The sequence below is a fragment of the Hippoglossus stenolepis genome, chromosome 13 (genome assembly GCF_022539355.2).
Source record: "Hippoglossus stenolepis isolate QCI-W04-F060 chromosome 13, HSTE1.2, whole genome shotgun sequence".
NCBI classification, from domain to species: Eukaryota; Metazoa; Chordata; class Actinopteri; order Pleuronectiformes; family Pleuronectidae; genus Hippoglossus; species Hippoglossus stenolepis.
Window position 1 is genome coordinate 4,645,587 of NC_061495.1, and position 20,290 is coordinate 4,665,876.

At 43.0% G+C, this 20,290-nt stretch overlaps 1 protein-coding gene across 1 annotated transcript in view; it reads right to left on the reverse strand.

Moving 5' to 3' along the window:
- The window catches only part of tmeff2a (transmembrane protein with EGF-like and two follistatin-like domains 2a), a 100,627-nt gene that overhangs the window by 31,564 nt on the left and 48,773 nt on the right, over positions 1–20,290 (reverse strand). Inside the window, exon 4 of the mRNA XM_035175564.2 lies at positions 17,320–17,346. Within this exon, the coding sequence (XP_035031455.1) occupies positions 17,320–17,346 (27 nt within the window). The remainder of the gene's footprint in view (positions 1–17,319; positions 17,347–20,290) is intronic.

The window sequence follows — 20,290 nt, forward strand, 5'->3', positions numbered from 1 at the left end:
CTACTGAACTGTTAAAAAGCTTTTGAGCTCACATGGACGCTCTGTACCTGACAGTTGTTTCAAAAGCTCCAGTTTCACTTTGCTACTTTGAGCTTTCAGCCATTTACAAGTCACTTGTGTTGCAGCAGGTATTCGCTATCTTGCCTCCCACCAGGGCTTTCAAAGTGCGGGGGAGAGACATCTGTTGTGTTACTTTAGTGGGTAGAGAGCGACAAGATTTTTTTTTTGCTCGAGTTGCTTGGGAAATATAAATGTATGAGAAACCTTAATATCCTTATCAATATGCTTTTATGGCTTGACATGCAAAAACCAGCAAATCACATCATCGGTGATGCTGTTTCGAGGCAGTTGTACGGCAACACGTCGTGCAGCTACACAGATCAAATCTAAGAAAACAAACCGCACGCTGTTGAAAACCTCAAGTGACGGCAAAATGTGAATATAGTAAACAGCACAAAATGAGACAGTTTGTGGTGCAGTTGCTTGGAGGCTGACACGAAGTGGATTGATATGATATAATCTCTGCTAAAAATCCATGCTGCCATTAACTCCAAACTTAAAAGCCCTTAGAGGAGCTGACTTCAGCGTTCCTGTTCCCCCCCCCCCAACTATTTACTCCATTATTACTGCAAAAGACATTACATGTGCTGTTGCTGTTGCTGTTGAACGATGATGGGGAGACATTTTGAGATTTCAGGCGATGGATGTAACTGACCTCACTGACTCTGCTGAAAGTCCACGTAACAGACCAGCCTGCCCTCTGATTGGACCCCGTGTACAATCAGGGTCCAAAACTTCTAAATGTATTTTCAGCAACAGACAGGCCGGTGACTTTGATTGCTCGATTTTTACTTTTCCCAGAATCTTTGTGTGACCAACAAAGTGCTGCAGCTTTATTTTATATTTACAACTGTTGACATACAACTGCAGTTATATGTGAACATTTCTTTACAAGCTCAAAATTGTTTTTAATCCTGATTTGAGCTCATGTAGTTAAAAACTCTGATAAAACCCACCGAACACAACCTGCCAGCAACTTTGTTAAAACATGTTTTTACCGCCTCTATCTATCAAAGGTTTCAGAAGCACATGTCTGGACATGTTGGGCCTGATAAGACCTTTTCCTATAGCTGAACTGTAATAAGGGAGAAAATCCATGGACTTCTTAAAGTGCAAACATCCCTTAAAATGTCAACTGAAGCTAATATAGGACAAATCAAGAGCTGGCAGACATGTGTATGTTTGTTGCTGGTGTTGAGTCCTTTGCAATGGTCCCAATCCTCCCACTGCAGCACAGCAAAGAAACGGTGAAAGGAAAGTGTGTATAGAAACAGAAACGCTGGAAGGTGTCCACTGAATTCAGGCTGATGAATCTACATATTGATTCAACTGAACATTTTCTGTAAAACAAGGAGTGCATCGTGTCCCCTATCTTTTACAGTGTGGTGGTGGGACAGGGGCACTACATCACAGCCTCTATGGACAGAGGGAATGATGGAAGCACATTACAATAATAGATTTTTTTTTTTGCCATAGAACAACATATGCACATGAATACTGTCCGTGAGCAGACACTCCCCTGACATTTCCTGTCTACTGACCCCTCTGTGGACAAACACACACACTTGGTGATTCTGGCACAGTCATGCTCCTTCTGTCCCCATCACCTGCTTGCTCCATTGTGCATGGGCAACACAGAATCTCTGGAAATGTCAGCTTCCTGCCTGTAACTACTCTGTACCGACTTCACCGGTGTCAGCTGGCTGCCCGCTGAGCCCCACCGTGCCACTACTAATCTCGCCACCAGCCTGTGAGGCCAATCTCACACCGCTCAGTGTTGGAGAGGAGCCGCGGACGGCCAGACGGTGGGTGAGTGGTGGCAGGATTCGGTCTCACGGGTGGAGGAGGAGGAGAAAACTCCGAGCTAATGGCTAATCCTGCGCGCACAACCGGAGAGGTTTGGCCGGGCTAAAGAGAGAGCTACGGGGAATAGAGGAGTGGGAACCAGACCAGGCGAGAGAAGAGGAGCTGGGGAAAAGCCAGGAAGAGTAAATCCATATTAGGGTGTGGAGGAAAAAAAGGCTGGTGGTCACTGGCCCAGATATGACAGCACATATTCCTGCACAGTACCTAACCAAATAATAACACTGAAAATTCATTTATCACTGGGACGAACCACATGATATGCAGTCCACATTTTACTATGAAAAGAAGGGTTTGCCTAAACCTGCATTATTGTGTTTGTACACTACGGTATTTGAGGTGTTGTGCTTTTAAATGAGTTAAACTGCCATTTGTACTCATCAATCTAAATGGAAAGACCAATAAAGACAATTAGAGATAGCACATATAGAGATAGAACATATAGAGATAGCACATATAGAGATAGCACATATAGAGATAGCACATATAGAGATAGCACATATAGAGATAGCACATATAGAGATAGAACATATAGAAATAGCACATTTAGAGATAGCACATAGTTGCTGAAACTGGTCCTCAAACTGCCCTTATAGAAAATTGGTATAACTGAACTCCAGACATCCTCTGCTGGGCTGGGTGAACCTGCTGGAAGGACGGCCATCTCTCCATCAATCAGGCCTTCATGGTAGACTGGCTAAACTGCAGCCACTTTGAGTAAAATGCATATGACAGCCTGCTTGGAGTTTGCCAAAGGACATTTAAAAGACTCTGAGATCAGAGGAAAAAAACGATTCTGTGGTCTAAGAAATACCACAAAATACAAATTCAGAACGTCCCTTGAGGGAAACCTGCTCCAGAGTGCAACTGACCTGAGACTGGGCCAACGGGTCATATGTAAGCACAGCAACGACCCTGAGCATTCAGCCAAGACAATCCTGGAGTGGCTTCAGATCAAGTATCCGACTGTCTTTTTGCCAAGACTTAAACCACAAAGAGAAATTGTGGATTGACCTGAAGATGGCAGCTGGAGAGGATCTGCCAGGAGGAATGTGATAATACTAAGGACGCGGGAAGTCAGTCAGAGTTCAGGGTGCTCAAGATCAAGTCGATATAATGCCTATACCTCTTCAGTTGAATTGAACAACAACACTTAATACGTTTTAGAAAAGCTAACAATCAGTAAACTTGGCTTTGGGCCCCAGAGAAATCCACAATCCTTTCAGTTCCTGTCTAACATCATCTACATGGGCAAATATCATCAAATAGGCTCCACAGAAAAAACCCTGAATGTTCTAAAGTGAAATCAAATGGTATTAAAAAGAATTTCTTGAATTGAAGTCTCTCTCTCTCTCTCTCTCTCTCTCTCTCTCTCTCTGACCGCAAATAACCATGTGAACCAGACTGTGCCAGTGGATTCTGACGAGCCTGCTCTTGGATTAACTGAGGTTTCTGTGGCAGTGAAACGCACTGTGAGGAAAAATGCCAGGGAAATATTCCAACAGAGAAAAGAAGCTTAGACTCCAAAGTGACTTCTCGTGCTTTTTATGTAATATGTAATATGCTGCCGTGTTTTACTGCAACACAGATTAATTCACAGTTCAAGAAGACGAGGGCCTGGGAGTCAACACATGCTTACAGAAGACGTGTAGTGAACAGCAAGTCAACAAGACCCTCGCTGTGCCTGTCTCCTAATGTGACATGAGGAAGAAACACGGTGAACGCAGGTGACACCTTTAAAGAGGCAACTTCTGCGAAGGCCATTAGTGGAGAAGCACCTTGAAGATTAAAAACCTCGACTACAAAGAGCAAATTATGAAAAGGCTTCTTCATAATGAGCCTGACGCTTGTAAATTAACCTACTCCTCTTTTATAATCTCTGCTTAGTTCACTTATTAATCAGTGCAATTTCTTTTAGAAAGATTTAACATGATATGAGAAAATCGACTCAAACTACATACTAGTGACCAACGCCAGAATATATTATATTTCTTCTCTTTGAAATATACATCCAAACAATCCCTCTGTCAGATTTAAAATATAATATATACTGCTCTGGCTCACAGACATTACCTGTGAAGATTTTTAAATCCAATGTTATTTGGCTTATTCAAATAAATGCCACTCAAGAGAAAAAATAATGACCGCTTCTATTGAGAATGTTTTTTTCTACATTTATACTCCTACATGAAGAAATGCGAGGAAAAAAGCAGAGAAATCCAAATAGATGTCCTTTGAGTCGAGGATCTGACTCATACACTCACCATTATTTTTGTTACTGCACATCACGTTTGGGTGCACATATCTAAGAGCCTTTGGAGATGTAATTTGGAAAATGAGACATAAAAGAACTTAAAAGGAGAAGTGGTTCCGAACTTTAAATGTGTACACTTAAGAGATCAAAACACCAAAGGCAAAAAAAAAAAGAGAGAGGAAATAATCAAACTCTGAATTAACATTTAATGTAATGAGGTCAGGGCAGGTTAGGGTGCTATATAACTACTACTATAATTTAAAGTTTTTATCCTCCAGTAACCAAACTGGTAACTCTGGTAATTGTTTCACATTCATATGTAGGGAGTGAACTAAAGTCTTTGGTATAATGACAAATGTTCTTCCTGTCGTCATGTGGCCTTCATCTACCAATACATGGAACTGATTGGTTTCTGACATTTGCTGTCAATTCATCTCTTGTATTCACTTGTATTCAGTAACGTTTTTGAATGTAGTGCATAGAAAAGAAATCTTCTTTCCATTTGAACGGAGAAAATTAATGAACTGGTTCATTTCATTAATTCCATTGCCACTGTGATGTCAATATGATATTACCACCAGCAAAACGTCCTCTTTGATTAATCGTTGTATATATATATCCTTGGAGGCCAAGACTGTAAATCCAGTGAGCTGCTTCTTTTTCTTCTTCTATTGTTTAGTGTCTCAACTTCACGCAATTGGTCCGAAAGTCCTAACTATCCCAAAACACTGCAGCCTGGTTCGGTTTGATCCAGACTGAGACCAACTCTCACTCAGGAAACTTTCTCTGCAGCTGCTCCGTTCAGACAAACCTGAAAAGTGTGAAGGTCAAAACAAGGGTAGGTGTGAAAGTCCTCCCTTTGTTCGGCCTGCCCTCAATGTCCCAACTCCTTCTTCGATTCGATCTGATGCATTCTGGGAGATGCAGTATGTGAATGTACCCCCCCTCCACCACTATGCTGGACATGTGGAGGACTAAAGGAAAAGACGTCTGTCAAGCTGTTGTTTTTGAAAATAGAAAGTAACTCAATCTCGGGCTAATTATCCTCATTTTTCCCAGCCTTCAATTCATCAGTCAGAACGTTTAATCACACGTTTCCCATAGATGCAATTTCGGCGCGTAAACACACACAACAACTGTCCCTCTACTATCAATTCATTTAATACCTCAAAAAGATCAGTGTCCCTGATGTAAACAAACTGCCAGCCACACTGGGCTTTCCCAAAGCACCGAGTAGAACTTTTGCTTTCAGAACACAAAGCACCCCCCCAACACACACAAACACGCACACACACACACTTTATTGCCACAAGGGATTCACCCACTCATCCTAAGATGAGTGTGATGAGTGTTGAAGTTCATAAATAAACAGCCTTCAGATGTTTACATATGGAGCACAACACTGCAGCAGGACTCCAGGGAGTCGGTGGGAAGCTCATTTGCACCGTCGATGAAGAGAGTCAGAAATCGCTGTCCTGCTTTACGAGGATTCAAACTGTATTTATATCAAGGGAGGGGGTCATTACAGACACAGAGGGAAAGGAAAGTGCAGTATATGCGTACATATGTACTTGATTGATATAAATGATTGATATATAGTATATATATATATATATATATGAATGTGTCTGAGGCCCTTTCTTAGCGGTTCAGCCCAGGGTCATGTTGCTAATGTTTGAAGGGCAGTGGTCTGGATTCATCACGGCTCTGACTACTCCACCAGGTATATGATGGTAGGATGTACATATGGTGCATGTCACACCTGGGGACTTCTGTGATGACCTTGGAGTTGGCTTCCTCTGTTCCACTATGTTCTTGATGAAGGTTATCGCTGCACTGTTAAAGGGATAGTTCACCAAAAAACTTTACCCATTTGGGGTGGGTGAAGTGCTTGAGTCCACAAAACACTTTAGGAGTTTCAGGGGTAAACAGTGTTTCAGCCAAAGTGACTCTCTTCTTCAGACGTAGGAAAACAACAGAAAAAAACAGAACATGCCTCTATACTGCCCGAAATTCTACTCGAAACAAGGTCATTTACACCAGGTTTTAAGCCTAAAAGTCCACTTTCGGAAGTGGTGATCGAACGTGCACCCCGAGTGTGCCCTTGGGCAGGAGTGTGTGCGGTATTCCAGTGTTCCAGTGTGCACGTGCGTACATGAACGCGCCTTCGAGGAGGCTATCAGAGGACATTTAGGCTAAAAACACAATGTAAATGACCTCGTTTCGGTGCTTGCAGACACTTGGATGACTGTTTCAGTTGCATGTGCAAGTTCAGTGGTTTCCATTCGGTTTGGAAATCTGATGCGACGACTGGTTGGTAAATTTGTACTATTTATTTTGTATTTTCTGATATTTTACTGACAAATTTTAACGAAGAAAATACTTAATCATCAATTAAATACAGAAATGATTGTTGGTGGCAGCTTCTGTTTGAGGTTATACGAATCCTCTGCTCGGTCATCGGCTCCAGTAGCACGACTTAGGAAGTTAATGATTTCTACAAACAACGAGATGAGAAAAACAAGCAAACAAAAAGCAACAAACAACAGCAGGTGTCCAGCAGATGTTACACATTAGCTGCGAGTGCAACTCCCGTATAAAATGACCTGTTCTGGGTTAGTGCTCAACTGAGCATCAGCAGAATTCTCCCTGTCGCAATTACCTTCAAGCAAATGAGAAAATGTTCCTTTCCCTGCTTGAATGGACCACCAGAGATCACTACACCAAGTAATATGACTCCTCATCTCCCTTCCTTTTCCCTTCCTTCCTTCCTTCCTTCCTTCCTTCCTTCCTTCCTTCCTTCCTTCCTTCCTCCCTCCCTTCCTTCCTTCCTTCCTTCCTTCCTTCCTTCCTTCCTTCCTTCCTGAATTAAGGCCAATAGATCCCTGTTAGCCCGTAGCTCATATTGCTTCACCAGGATCACCCAGGCCCAGTTCGCCTCTAATGAGCTGTGCTTGCTCTCTGGTGACAAAGGAAATGACAGCTGCTGTAATTACAGAAATGTGGTGTATCACTAAAACTGTAACTTGTAGAAAACAATCTGCAGAAGGAGTGTGTGGGGGGGGGGATGTCACGAGTTTATCACCATGGCAACCGAAAGCCTGTGATGTTGAGAGCAGTATTGATGGAGTTAATCACAGTAGTGTTTTCAAATTCAGATGCAGAGAATCAAAGCGGGGACGAGCTTTATTGTATCGTTACACATGTTTTCTTTTTTTTTTAATCTGACTTACATTAGACTGCATGACATGAAATCCCCGGGGAAAGGCCAGAGGGGCGAGTGGGTGTCTCCGCTGCCGCTGCCGCTGCCGCCGCATGACAGATTAACAGCCTTCATTTATCTGGGACATCCTATCTGTTTTCCCCGAGTACACTCTATGCAGACATGACAGATCCACTGTAAGTGTGTGTGTGCGCAGCAGCAGCAGCAGATGGTTATGGCGCAATATAACTGAATATCACTGAGCTGATATACACTATGTCACGTTTTCCAGGAAGTCGGAAGATACGATCTGTCATTTGTTTTATTATCCACTGTGTGTTTTGACATCGTGAGGAAGTGCAGCCGCACGTGGACTTTTTACAATCCATTTCTCTCCAGTCAGATGTGAAGGCTCACAGGCGCTGACCGTTAGTTTACACTCAAACTGGAAAGGGCCAGTTTACGACACCAGGCCATTTGAAAACACACACAGGGGCCAATTCATGCTGAAAGTGACCACCTGATCCCCCCCCCCCACCGTTCCTTCACTTAATCCCAGTCAAACCCAGCCATTACAGACAAAAAAAGTCCAATCCTCCAGCCTCTCTATCCCAATATCTGTCCATCCCTCCCTTTCCGTGGGCCTCGCTTCAGTGCAATCTTCCCCCCCCTGCTGTGCCACTCTCCTCGTCCCTGTTCCATTATTTTCAGAATGACAAAAAAATACATGACAATAAAAATCCCCGATGCCTGTGAGAGCGAGGGGGGGAGGCGGCCCAAAGGTGACCCCTGCTATTCTTGCCAGTCTCTGTCCCACTTTTCACCCGTCTCCGCTGATAGCTCTGTCACGCGGCGGCGGCTGCCACTCGCCACTCGCGCTGCCTTCTCACTCCAGATACTGTCTGAACCCTCGATGCTGCCCCAGCCCAGCTCATTTCATTCAGAGCCTCTGCTGCACACACACACACACACACACACACACACACACACACACACCACACACCGCACACACATGCATGCACACACAGGCAAAGGAATTTTTAATAATAACTTCAGAGTGGCATGATTGGATACGTTCCCGTGGAGAGACGGAGGAAAAGCAAAAGCAGCAGAGTTGAGAGATGGAAAATGGAGGGGGGGAAGCGTGAAGGGATGAAGGGATCTAACGACTTTGCTTCTATCTCATTTGCAGATCCTATCCCTCTCGGTCTAGATTACAATGTTATCCCTGTGCCAAAATAAAGCCTTTTGGGCCGAGCCTTTTTCCTCATGTGCTCTTCCTTAACGTATGCTCTGTGAGAACATCGGATAGATCGGAGTTAACGTGGAGACATATCTTCATATGCATTCAAATAAGCCTCATATGCCCGTCCTCTCCACACGGCGCACTCTGCGAGGAACGGGGTTTGTTTGTGTGTTCAAAACATTCATCTTTATTTCATCATCATCAGCGTGAATCTGAATATTAAACTCAGTAGAACGATAACCAGCTGTTTGGCAGATGTTTATCCAAAGTGACTTAATATGTACAAATGAAAACATCCTTTTTTGAGCAGAGCCTCGTTGGGAGTGAAATGCATTAACCTGTATCCTGCACAGAGCTGCTAGGTTTTTCAAATGTGTTTTTTCTAAATTAGCCTGCACAAGGTTCTTTCACACACAACTCTGCCAACCTGCCACGTCTCTATTTCTTAATGAAGCTACACCAACTCGCTTTCACACGGCTGCATGAGCCATTTGTAGGGATCATGAACACGGTAAATAATTGGTTGTTATTTTGCAGTTAGAAATGTGCATAAGGTCAAAGTTCACTCAATTTTATTTTCTGTTTGTAATTTATTAATGCTTGAAGCTTCTCTACGCACAAATGTTTTCTAGTCCTGCGAACCTGGTACACGTTCAGCAGTCATAATATACTGTTCATGTTTTTTTGGGATGGCAGAGGTCTGTGTATGTCGTTGTTTTGAAAATACTGATGTCAATTATGGCGTTTTCACACCTGAAAATTCAGACCAAGTTGGTTTTGGTTTCACATTGCACTGCACACTAAAGGATTTGATATGACATACATCCTGTAGTCATCACCAACGTCGCCTGCGTCAACCTATGCTTGACACTGATTGGTTTGTATCTGGTCGTCTGTCTGACATCGGCAGCAGGTTGTCATCTTTCTATGTTTGACCCCGACCGAGACCACTTCTTTTGGTCAAACTTAATTTGTGTCACTTGGTCTGAAGCACCTTTCACACCTTGGTTTCAGCAAAACTGTAAAGGCCAAACCAAGGTGTGAAAGCTCCCTTAAGGTCACACAGGTTTACATAAATATCGTTCCGCTTTAGCTCTATGTGACTTTATGAGTTTGATTGGGTTAAAACATCTCATTCTGCCTGCAATTACAAATTCTTAAAGAAACTACACAGATACAAAGATCAGCCATGTTGCATTTGCCATATTCAGACATTGTATAAGGTAAAAAGAGATCGAGGTTGTTGTTGACCAACCGAAAGTGGAGCAATTTGCATAATCGCTCTTTAATGTCAACCTCATCACGAGTAGGAAATTACAATCCATGGAAAGGTTGTTAAACTATGTAAATGTTTAAGTAGTTAAGATGTGTTTTCTACAATATCAGCATGTGTTTATGGTAAATAAAGTTTTACAAACTGCTTCCTCTGCGTTTAAGACTCTCGTTAACACGCAAACAGCATTTTTACAGCATTTTTACAATCGCCTTCCAAAGTGCCGATTTTCTAAAGCTCCCATTTTATGTGTATGTGTGTGTACAGAGCGTTTGGGAAACAGTAACTTCACAGCTCACCTCGTGCATTGCCACTGTTGCTTTGTGCAATGAGCAAGTGTCAGAAACAACAACTATAGCAGCTACGTACCTGTTTCTTTATGTTTGTTTAGCACTGTGAGGTCTAATTACAAGTTTACAGCTAAATTCAATTCAATTAAATATCTACAGTAGTGTAGACAAGACTTTAGTCAACTTAAACTATTGGTTAATGTCAGGGAGAGATTATTGTTGTGGCCATTTAACCGGACAAACTCCAGTCTCCTGAATGCAGCAGAGCACACACCCATCTCCTGCATTAGCCTCCACACCCTCTGCCTCCTGCTCTGCTATATAAGGAGCACAACATTTCCTGCATTGGGCTCGAATCCTTAAATTTTAAATGTGGAATTGTGCAATAAACTATATTTCACGAATGACGTTCAGTCCAAAGACTTTAAACCCCAGTTTTGTTACCAACAGAAGAGTGTGAGTGTCTTCAATGATTAAAAATGAACAAATATTGATCACTACATGTGTCTAATTCATGTTCTAATGATATGCATGAATCTGCTGAATAGAGAAACGGAGATGTCGCCTCATTCATCCCAACGACAGCTGCTCATCCCGCATACATGTCAAATGCTCCTCAGTAATTGGAAGGAAAGATTTGTGATGACAGAAAGATCTCCGTGTGCGATTAAGTCTGTTTTTAGTTCAAGAACATTGTGCGATTCCAGCTCCAAAAGAAAAGCTTTCCCCTAATATTGAAGATATTGGTGCCGACCGTCGACTTCAGTAAGGTTCAGACTTTTCTACGAGGCTGGAAGCCTATCTGCCCTTCGGCTTTCACCTGCCTATTAGGGTGGAACATATTGGCTTGATAGGTTCTGTGTGTGTGTGTGTGTGTGTGTGTGTGTGTGTGTGTGTGTGTGTGTGTGTGTGTGTGTGTGTGTGTGTGTGTGTGTGTGTGTGTGTGTGTGGGTAAGACATGCAGCATAGAATGACCAAATAGGACACACAGAGACACACACACACACACACACACACACACACACAACACAAACACACACTCAAACGGGTGGGCTGGCGGTGGTGAGCCTTATCGTTATGCCACAAAGTGGGAAGATTAGATTACTCACTTCCCTAAACCTCTAACTTGGTTACCATAGCAATAGCAGTGTGACTGGGGCAGCAGTTCGTCATTGTGGAGGCTGCTGAGGCGGGAGTGGATGGATGGACCAGTCGCCAGGGGAACCGCGGGGTCAGTCAGCTGTTTTACATCAGTAACGTCTTTCTATTCTGTTCTGACTTCAAACAATGTCGGGAACTATGTGGTGAGCTCATCAGCAGGACAGTGTTAAAAATAACTACACCACTTCTCACGATGCACTGTGCGATACAAGGAGTCCACTAGGGTGCAAGAATATTCACTGAACATTAGGACAGAACTAGAACAAGTCATCTTATGGTTTTAACATATATAAGATGATAGGAAAAGAAACAGCTTATTACAGAATCTTCATTCATCTTAATGTTAATATTAGGCCCCTCCATTCATGAGTTTCGATATTTAACATGTTGCACCACAACATTTGGAGATTCAGTAAAATAGTAAAATGTGCCGTCCTTCCTCCTATAATCATTTTTGTGCATTGCTGCAAACTGCCGGACGGAGATCCATTAAAATTGAATTCATAATTGCACCATATTGAAGCCTCGCCCGTAATTCAAATTAATACAGTGCTTGCAAATCCATAGTGTTTGCGGGGGTCTGATCATTAGATTAATTACCCCAATCACACTATTGTATTTCAATTAAGCCAAGTGCAGTGTTTATCTTTTCATTAGTCAACACTCAGAAAAGTAAATGCGGAATAAAGAGTGGAGACAGGGGCGTGGTGCTCGAATATACAAACACTAATCTAATTCTCTTATCTACCCGCGGACCCCGTGTCTAATCTACAGTGATGGAATGGCAGGATAGTGATTTTAATATCCTCGATTTTACCGAGGTGCTTGAAAAGTCTGCGGCTAAACAAAGCGGAGGGAATAATAGGAGAGACGCACAAAGGAAATCAGGTAGTTGAGAAGACAGAGAGAGAGACACTTCGAAGAGTGCCCCATAAATACTGGTAATTAGACTCCAGGCAGTCCCCATGCTCTCTCTCTGTCTGCGGCTAAGGACTCATAATGGACTCGTTTTTTACCATTCACACTGAGAAATGGCTCCGATAAGTTACGGGACACTGTTTTGACCTTGACAGAGCGCTTAATTTAGATAAGAGTTACACTTCGGAACTGCAGTGAAATTAGGTCACTTTAATGCCGCCGGTCCACCGAGCCCACAGAGCAGGACTTGGGAGACTTGAGTGTCCTAATGGCTCCTAAGCTGTGTTCTAGATGGTTCTATACGGGACTAATGTGGACCTGAAGACTTTATATCTAATAGTGAGTAAATGCCACAAAGAAAGCACAGAGATAAAGTACATGTGGGTCTTTCATAAGCAAACTAACATTGCAACAGGCTGAGAAAACAAACCAAAAGAAAAACCGTTACAAAACGCCCGTTAAGTGAAAAAAGAAAATCCTTGATCCTCACCAAAAATCGAATGGGTTCTTTCTTGACCCAAACTTCATCCTTCCAGCAAGTTTTGTGGTAATCAGTCCAGTGAGTTTTGCAAAATCCTGTTTACTAACAGACTAATTTGGCGGAGGTAACTAGAATAACTCCAATTCAATCAAGTTTCACCAAATTGCAAATTGCACAAACTCATGTCCCTTTATCAACATGCCTGATTTGTTTTAATCAAGACCCAATAATTATTACCTTCATGGGAAATCAGTGAAAAGATCTTTTCCCTCATATCACCATCAAAATGTAATGGGTTCCTCCCTGACTCAAACCACATCCCTCCACCTACTTCCCTGGTAATCCATCCAGGAGCATGGCCCATGTGTCATTTTGCTAAAACATAAACAAACGCAGATGAAAAATATAATCTAACATAACATTTGGCTTATTAAATATATATAAATATGGCTCATATGGAAACTACACCCTACTATATAACATATAAGAAGCCTTTGTGCTCGTCCACTTCGGTGCAGACGTCTCTCTCCAGCTGAAGCTGTCCATGGTCCTGACACGTATTCTACAAACAGCTGCTACCGCACGCAGACACTTTCACGGCAATAAACCCAAGTTACTGAGAAATCTCAGTCTGAACCGCAGCCGTGAGAGCAGAGTCACTGCCGTCCATGAGGCAATGCTGCTAGTCGGGCTAATAATATCTCTGCAGTGATCTCACAGCCACAAATCTCCGATCTCAGTCTTATATCTTTTCTTTTGTTTCAACAAATGAGCTTTACAGCTTCTCGCCGCCGCCCGCGTGGCTCAACTCTCTGACCGCTCTTTGTTCCTGGACAGGAAGTGTTGAAACCCGTACAAATCTGAGGCTCCGCTCGCCCCTTTGTCCTGCCATGTGAGTGCAATTCAATTTCTCCACTGTACAATTTGATTTTGACAAATGTCTGATTCTGCCCGAAGGAACCATGTGACCACGCTCGTGTCGCGAGGGCATGTCGCTGCACAGTCGACTTGTGTTCTCACTTATCAGAGAAGGGACGCAAATACACAAAGAGGACTCACAAAGCCAGCACGAATGCACACTTGATGCATCGCGGCTGCTCTACACAAACACACACACACACACACAAACACACGCACGCACACAGCCAATGAAACTGGCAACTACCCAGCTGACCCAAGTTTTATGTGTGTAGATTTATCATTGACCATTAAAATACATTTGATTTTTACCAGGACGGCTCCCCACTGCTGGATTCCTCAATAGGAGTCCAACCCGCCTTTTACAACCACTTTCTTTAACCTTCTCCCCGCTCATAAAACACCAGCAGCTCTCTCCACCCCCCCTTCCTTACCTTCCTTCTCTTCTACTGTATCTCTCCATCTATTCTGACCTCTGCAATGATTCTATCTTTACAGGGTGTGTTTGTGTTACTCTTCCTCTTGCCCTTGCCCTCTCCTCTCCCCACCTTCACTCCTATACTGCACAAATACCCTCTCGGCCCCCGGAGCTATTTTTTTTCCTTAATTGTCTCTCTTCCTCTTGAAATGATCGATTCCTCATATTTTATCTGACAGTTGGAGACTGAGGACAGAACTGCGGCTTCTAGTCGGAGCCACCGAGAGGTCTCACAAGGTCGGCGTTCATAATAAGCTTTCGTACAAAGGAAAAGCTTCTCTCACTTGGTTTTAGCGGATGGTTTTAAGGTGCGTAATGACACTAAACTCTTCAACCTCCCCCCCCCACCTGATGCTGTCTCTGTGCAATGCTCTTATTCCATCTAGAGCTGTGTGTGTTGGTAGATGATATTATGAACAGAGAGTTCTATTCTAAGGGACTCAATATACATTTCTGGTATAACTTTGAGTCTTAAAGATTTCCTAATAAAGACTAAATGTATTAAAATGTAGTATTTATAGTACTAATCCCCGCATTAGTTTGGAGGAATAACTTGTCGTGTTTACGTGAACATCATCTAAAATCTTAATTCAACCAAATTATATCTGTGCTTTAGCGAGTAGACTACTTTTACGTTTTAAAAACTGCTATTTTCATTTTGTACTCTTCACAGCACGCTTTATTTCCCTCATACTTTTCTTTCCTTATATAACGTTGTTTAAATGTTACTTTAAACAACTGTAAGGATAATAACATTTTTGTGAGTCTGCTTGTTGTATTACACAGGGACACACTCATCTTTGTTTCTTTCCAATAACTGTTCACAAAGCCCCAACACATTTTACTGATATGATTTTCTTGACCAAATTCGCTAGCAACCAATTAAGCTAATGTTTGCTTCGTGTGTTTTCAACCGGTTCTTTGAACTCATAACAAACATGCGATTGGGCCGTTCCACATGTTAAGAATGAATAAAGATGAGGAAGTAAAGAGGAAGACATATGTCCTCATGCACGAGTTGGGAGTGGCTTGAAACCTCGAGTTCCAGGCACTCAATCAATAGAAAGAAACTGAATATTGTTCTCGTAGCCATGGTTAGGATCTGTATTCTGGTGTGAGGAGACTGAAGACTGATTGCCCACTGGGTAACTTCCCAGGGGCCACGGATCCCAAGGACACTGATTAATTGCTAATTAAAATAGAAAATCAGCGCAAATGAAGCAGAATAGCTTGTGTGACAATCCCGGTGTGCGGTTACATGTATGTGCTCCTTGTCCTGCTGCGGCACCGGGAGCCTCTTCAGATAATTGAGTTTAATGCAAAGCAGGAAGCAGGAAATATATTCATCCATAGGACACGCATGTTTATTTTGTTCCTCTTGTTCTTTCTCCTGTCTCTTATCACCGTCTGTCCTGTTTCTCTCCCTCCGTCGCTGCCCGACTCGCCTTCTGTTTCCTCAGTTGCCGTTATCTATTTTGCGACTTTCCCTTAGGCCATTTCTTTGTCCAGCCTCTCCCTCTCTCTGTCTGTCCCTCTTGTTGACCCAGCACCGGTTTCATTTCCGCTCGTTCATCCAACTGTCTGCCGTCTTATTTTGAGAGGGGGGTGGACTAATCTCTTTTTTTCCAATCTCTGTCTCATATGCTTGGTGAACCTCCATGCTTGAGAGTTAATGAAGGAGCTGCATGGGTAAACACACAGGGGGACGAGTGTAAATACAGTAGATGCACGCACACAAGCAAACGGACGGATAAACTCCACCGCCGACCGTGTCCCGGTCCGTGGTGACGTCAGGGCCGAGGCTTGTTCGGCGATTAGATAACGAATTAGAGTCTTAGTTGAACGACACATTATTCATCTACTGGAGGTTTTACATGATCAGTTATTCAGAAAAGCTATTCATAAAAAGTCAGTCACAGCCCGAAGCTTATTTCCATCTTATTACAATAAACTGTCACTGGCTTATCACCACCTCTGAACTCGCATCTTCTCTCGTCCCCAGTGTTCATTAACTGCAATAACAAAAACAAACAATAAGAAGAAAAAGAACAATCAAATCATCTCTGACCTCCCGGGCCATAAGTTTCCACGATGGTATGAAAAATCCGCTCAGAGAAAGTGGAAAAATGGTTCGGACAGAAAATCCATCGCACATATTTATTTTATTTATTATAATTATCTCTTGCACAATCATCCACCACAGCCGCTGCGAGCAGAACTCTCCTTTATGATGTAACGAAGAGCATCGACTGACAGAGTTTTCTTTCTGTGTAAAGTCTCCGTGCGAGGGAAGAGCCGACTCTGAAATGTGTCCTGCAGTGGATATTACCCAGTGAAAGATAACGTGACTAAAACAGGTTTCGCTGTTTTACATTTCATTTGCATGAGTGGGATAATGATCATAATGTCTGTGCACGGTGTTGCTTATTTCTATTATGTGTGGCATGAAGTTAAAGCTGCAAGAGAAATCCTGGAAGCCGTCCGCTCCTTGTGTGCATGTAGATAAAGCTGATTCAATCCCAGTCCACAGGCTGAAGTGTCCTTGGGCAAGATACCGAAGCCCAAAGTGCTCCTGACAGACGTGTGGACAGGGTGTGAACGTGTGGGTGTGAACATCAAAACGGTTCTGAGTGATTATCAAGACAAGACAGTGCATGTTGTCACGAACTGGCTGTCACAACTGTCACACTGTCAAAACTGACACACACCCCTTTGGCAGTTTATTAGGTACAGCAAGCTAAAACCAGCAGAGTCCAACACGACAGTCATCAAGGTCCTAATGTCTGAAACAGTATCAGGAGGTGTTGATTCAACTCTGATCATTTTGGAGGCTGCTGATAATTAGCTCCCTACAGGTGCTAGTGTCTTATTTAAACCTTTTATACATTGAGGTTCTATTTGCTTTTTAATGTTTGTTTGATCTATTTTAACATTGGTCTAATGTATTCAAATATTGGGGATTTATTACTTTATACTTTATAGATGAACTGACTTTCCCCAAAGTGAATCAAACCTCTCACATGTGTGTTTATCCGTTTGTTCACTGCTACAGCAGAACATACTATTCAGTGGACAAACACAATGAGCCAGAAGCAGTGCACGAGCTAAAGCAGAGGAGGAGGAGGAAGAGGAGGAGAAAGACGAGGAGGAGGAGGAGGAGGGTGAGTAATCTTACCATCGTCTCCTGATCCTGAGCCGGCATCTGCAGAGGAGAAGAAGAAAAAATAAACAGTTATTAACCTGAGGCTCACGCAGCAACAGACATTAGCTGAGTAAGCGAGCATCTGCATGTGTGAGTGTGCGTCTAGGCCTATGTGCTTGTGAGTGTGTGTGTGTGTGTGTGTGTGTGTGTGTGTGTGTGTGTGTGTTTGAGCGAGAGGAGGTTTCTCTAAAGATAAAGCAGAAAGTGATACTGAGACTCAGATTTAAAAAGAAAAAAGTGCATGAAAACCCAGAGAGGAGGCTGAGGAGGAGACTGGAGGATGAGGAGGAGACTGGAGGATGAGGGGAGAGTGGAGGATGAGGAGGAGAGTGGAGGATGAGGAGGAGAGTGGAGGATGAAGAGGAGAGTGGAGTATGCCCTGAGGCGTTGAGCATCCTGCATCGTCCCCTTCCTGCAGCAGCACATTGATGATAACACCCCCAGCTGTGAACCCTCCTATCAGGGCCCTGGGAATGTTCTCCATTTCCAGTTTTCAGTGTGTTCGCATCCCATCGTCTTCTCCGTGGCTTTTCCCGCTGAATCTGTGTAAAGCTCCCTGGAACACGCCGAGCTCACCGAATTGTATAACAATACGGCTGTGAAAGGGATACTGATGAGTGCTCTGAAGAACAGCCGCCGTGTAACTTGAGCCGCAGGATAAAGCGATCTGCTAAAACGCGCGGGGCCAGAGATCATGCGGGGTCTCGGAGGACACTGGGGGTGTAATAGCTCAGCTCCATAGAAGTACCCAAGTGAAGGTGGCTTTGGAGGAAGAGGTACACACACCAGCTGGAGAATTGGGACCATCATTGCTCCAGAACAAATGGAGTCAGACCAGCAAACCGTCCCTGATACTGACACTTTTCATGACATAAGCCCTGGATCAATAAAAGACATTTCTACCGAGACAAAGAGACGTCTGCGGTGGGATGATTCTTCGAGTTCAGTGGAGCCGAGGATTAAAGAAAGTCTGAATATCACCAGTGAGGTGAAACTCCAGAATTAAAGGGGTTTAAGTAAATCAATGGCAAATTTAAAATTCTATTTTTTTCTTTTCTTGCTTGCTTGACTGAGTAATTCAGTTGCCTAAAACTGCAGATGTGTTATTTGTTGGTGGAAAACAAACTTTTTTAATGAACCAGACCTTAATCACCAAGTTAAATCACCGGATAAACATCTAGTGTTTTCTTATTTCCTGATAATTTAAAAAAACCATGACATCTTTTTCTAAGATCTCAATCTCAACCTCACACTGTGTGAAAAGCCTGTAGTGGTAGCTGTGGTGAAAACATACACCGTGTGTATCAAGATGGACGACACGTCTCCACTTCCTCCCACTGTCCAGTAAATGAGGCTGAAATACAAACGTAGCTGTGTCTCAATTCTCTCAACCAAACACGTTAATAAAACATCTTTTCAACATTTACAATCAACCGAAGAATGTTTTCTCGCCGGTAGCTTTGTTGCTAGGCGACGGCTGTAAGGGCGGGATGGGCTTGCGCCGCCACAGCAGCACCAGACCGTCTCCTGTTGGTTCGGCCGAAGAGGTTTTAAGGCCTTTTACATCGAGCTCAGACAGAATCATACGCTTGTGTGTAACCTAAGTGTCCTTATGTTTGACTTTATATTCTTTTTTAATAAATCTGTGTTCTATGTTTAATACTTTTATTGCATTTGGTGCTACAGTAATTTAGTTGTATATTATTCTTTTATTAAAGACATTAAAGCATTTGAACTTTAACAATGTGTTTAAATACAATTTGCAGGGAGAGCACTTGTTGCCAAGGTAACGGATCTACCAAAGGAGACCAGAGAAACAACAATGAATCCACTCAGCTCGTTGTATTTATTAAATCGTGTGATCATAAAAAAAACGAGGGTCAAACTCTCCTCGGGACAAGAGGTCGGTCTCTCCCTCTTCAAGTTTTCTAAACATGTGGGATTTCTCTCAGTGGAGCAGTTCAGGTTCACGCAGACTGAAACAACGAGTCCAGCTCGTGAGATGAAGCGAATGTCCATCACCCCATTTCACAGCGAAAAACAGCGGAAGCTATTTTTAGTCCCAACAACAACACAATGAACAAAAGAGCTGGGAATTAAACTCTCACTGCAGAAAACTATCCTCAAGGTTTCAGGTCAGAATTACTGAAAAGACAAATCCCCTGCAAACCTACACACTGCACTGTGGTAGAGAGACAATCGGTTTTCATGGTGATACATTCAACATATTTGTTAGACTTCAAGGACACACACACACACACACATCAAAACACTTTGTTCACAGGCAAACTTCACAGGGCGTCTTTAATGTTAGAAACACACACCCGTGCCGACTGCCCTCTGCTGTCTCTCATTCTCTGAACATCGGCAGAATTCCAGCGACCTTGGAACATGTGGGACCCTGAATGTGCAGTGTTTCATGAAAAGGCTTAACTCCGAGGATCAGAGGGGTTCAATTTAAAAAAAACTTTACTATCTGTGCAAGAACAGAGGTTAGAGCAGAATACGACTGATGTTAGAAAACACAACAAGACGCGGACACGGCAATTGGAACACGGCAGAGAAGGTCTGAAGAAGACTGAAGTGGTTTTGTTTATTAGTTCTGGAGAAATTGGTTAGAAGAGAAGAAGGAAGCAGGTTCACCAGGTTTGTGGGGCATTTTGAAGTTTGAATTTTTTTCAGTCCGCCGGTTGGTTACAGCTATTTTGCATTCAAATTACATGAACAAGGCCTATAAGTAAAAAAATCCATGTTTTAAATGAAATACTTTTTAGACCCAAATCCTCCCTAACTGACTCTGGGTATTGGGCAGGTTTTGATTGGTCATTGTGTGACACAGCGCTGGAAAAGAGAGGAGCCTTCTAGGAAGAATTCCTATTAACCTCAAACTGCTCACCAGAGGCTGTGCTGCACACACACACACACACACACACACACACACACA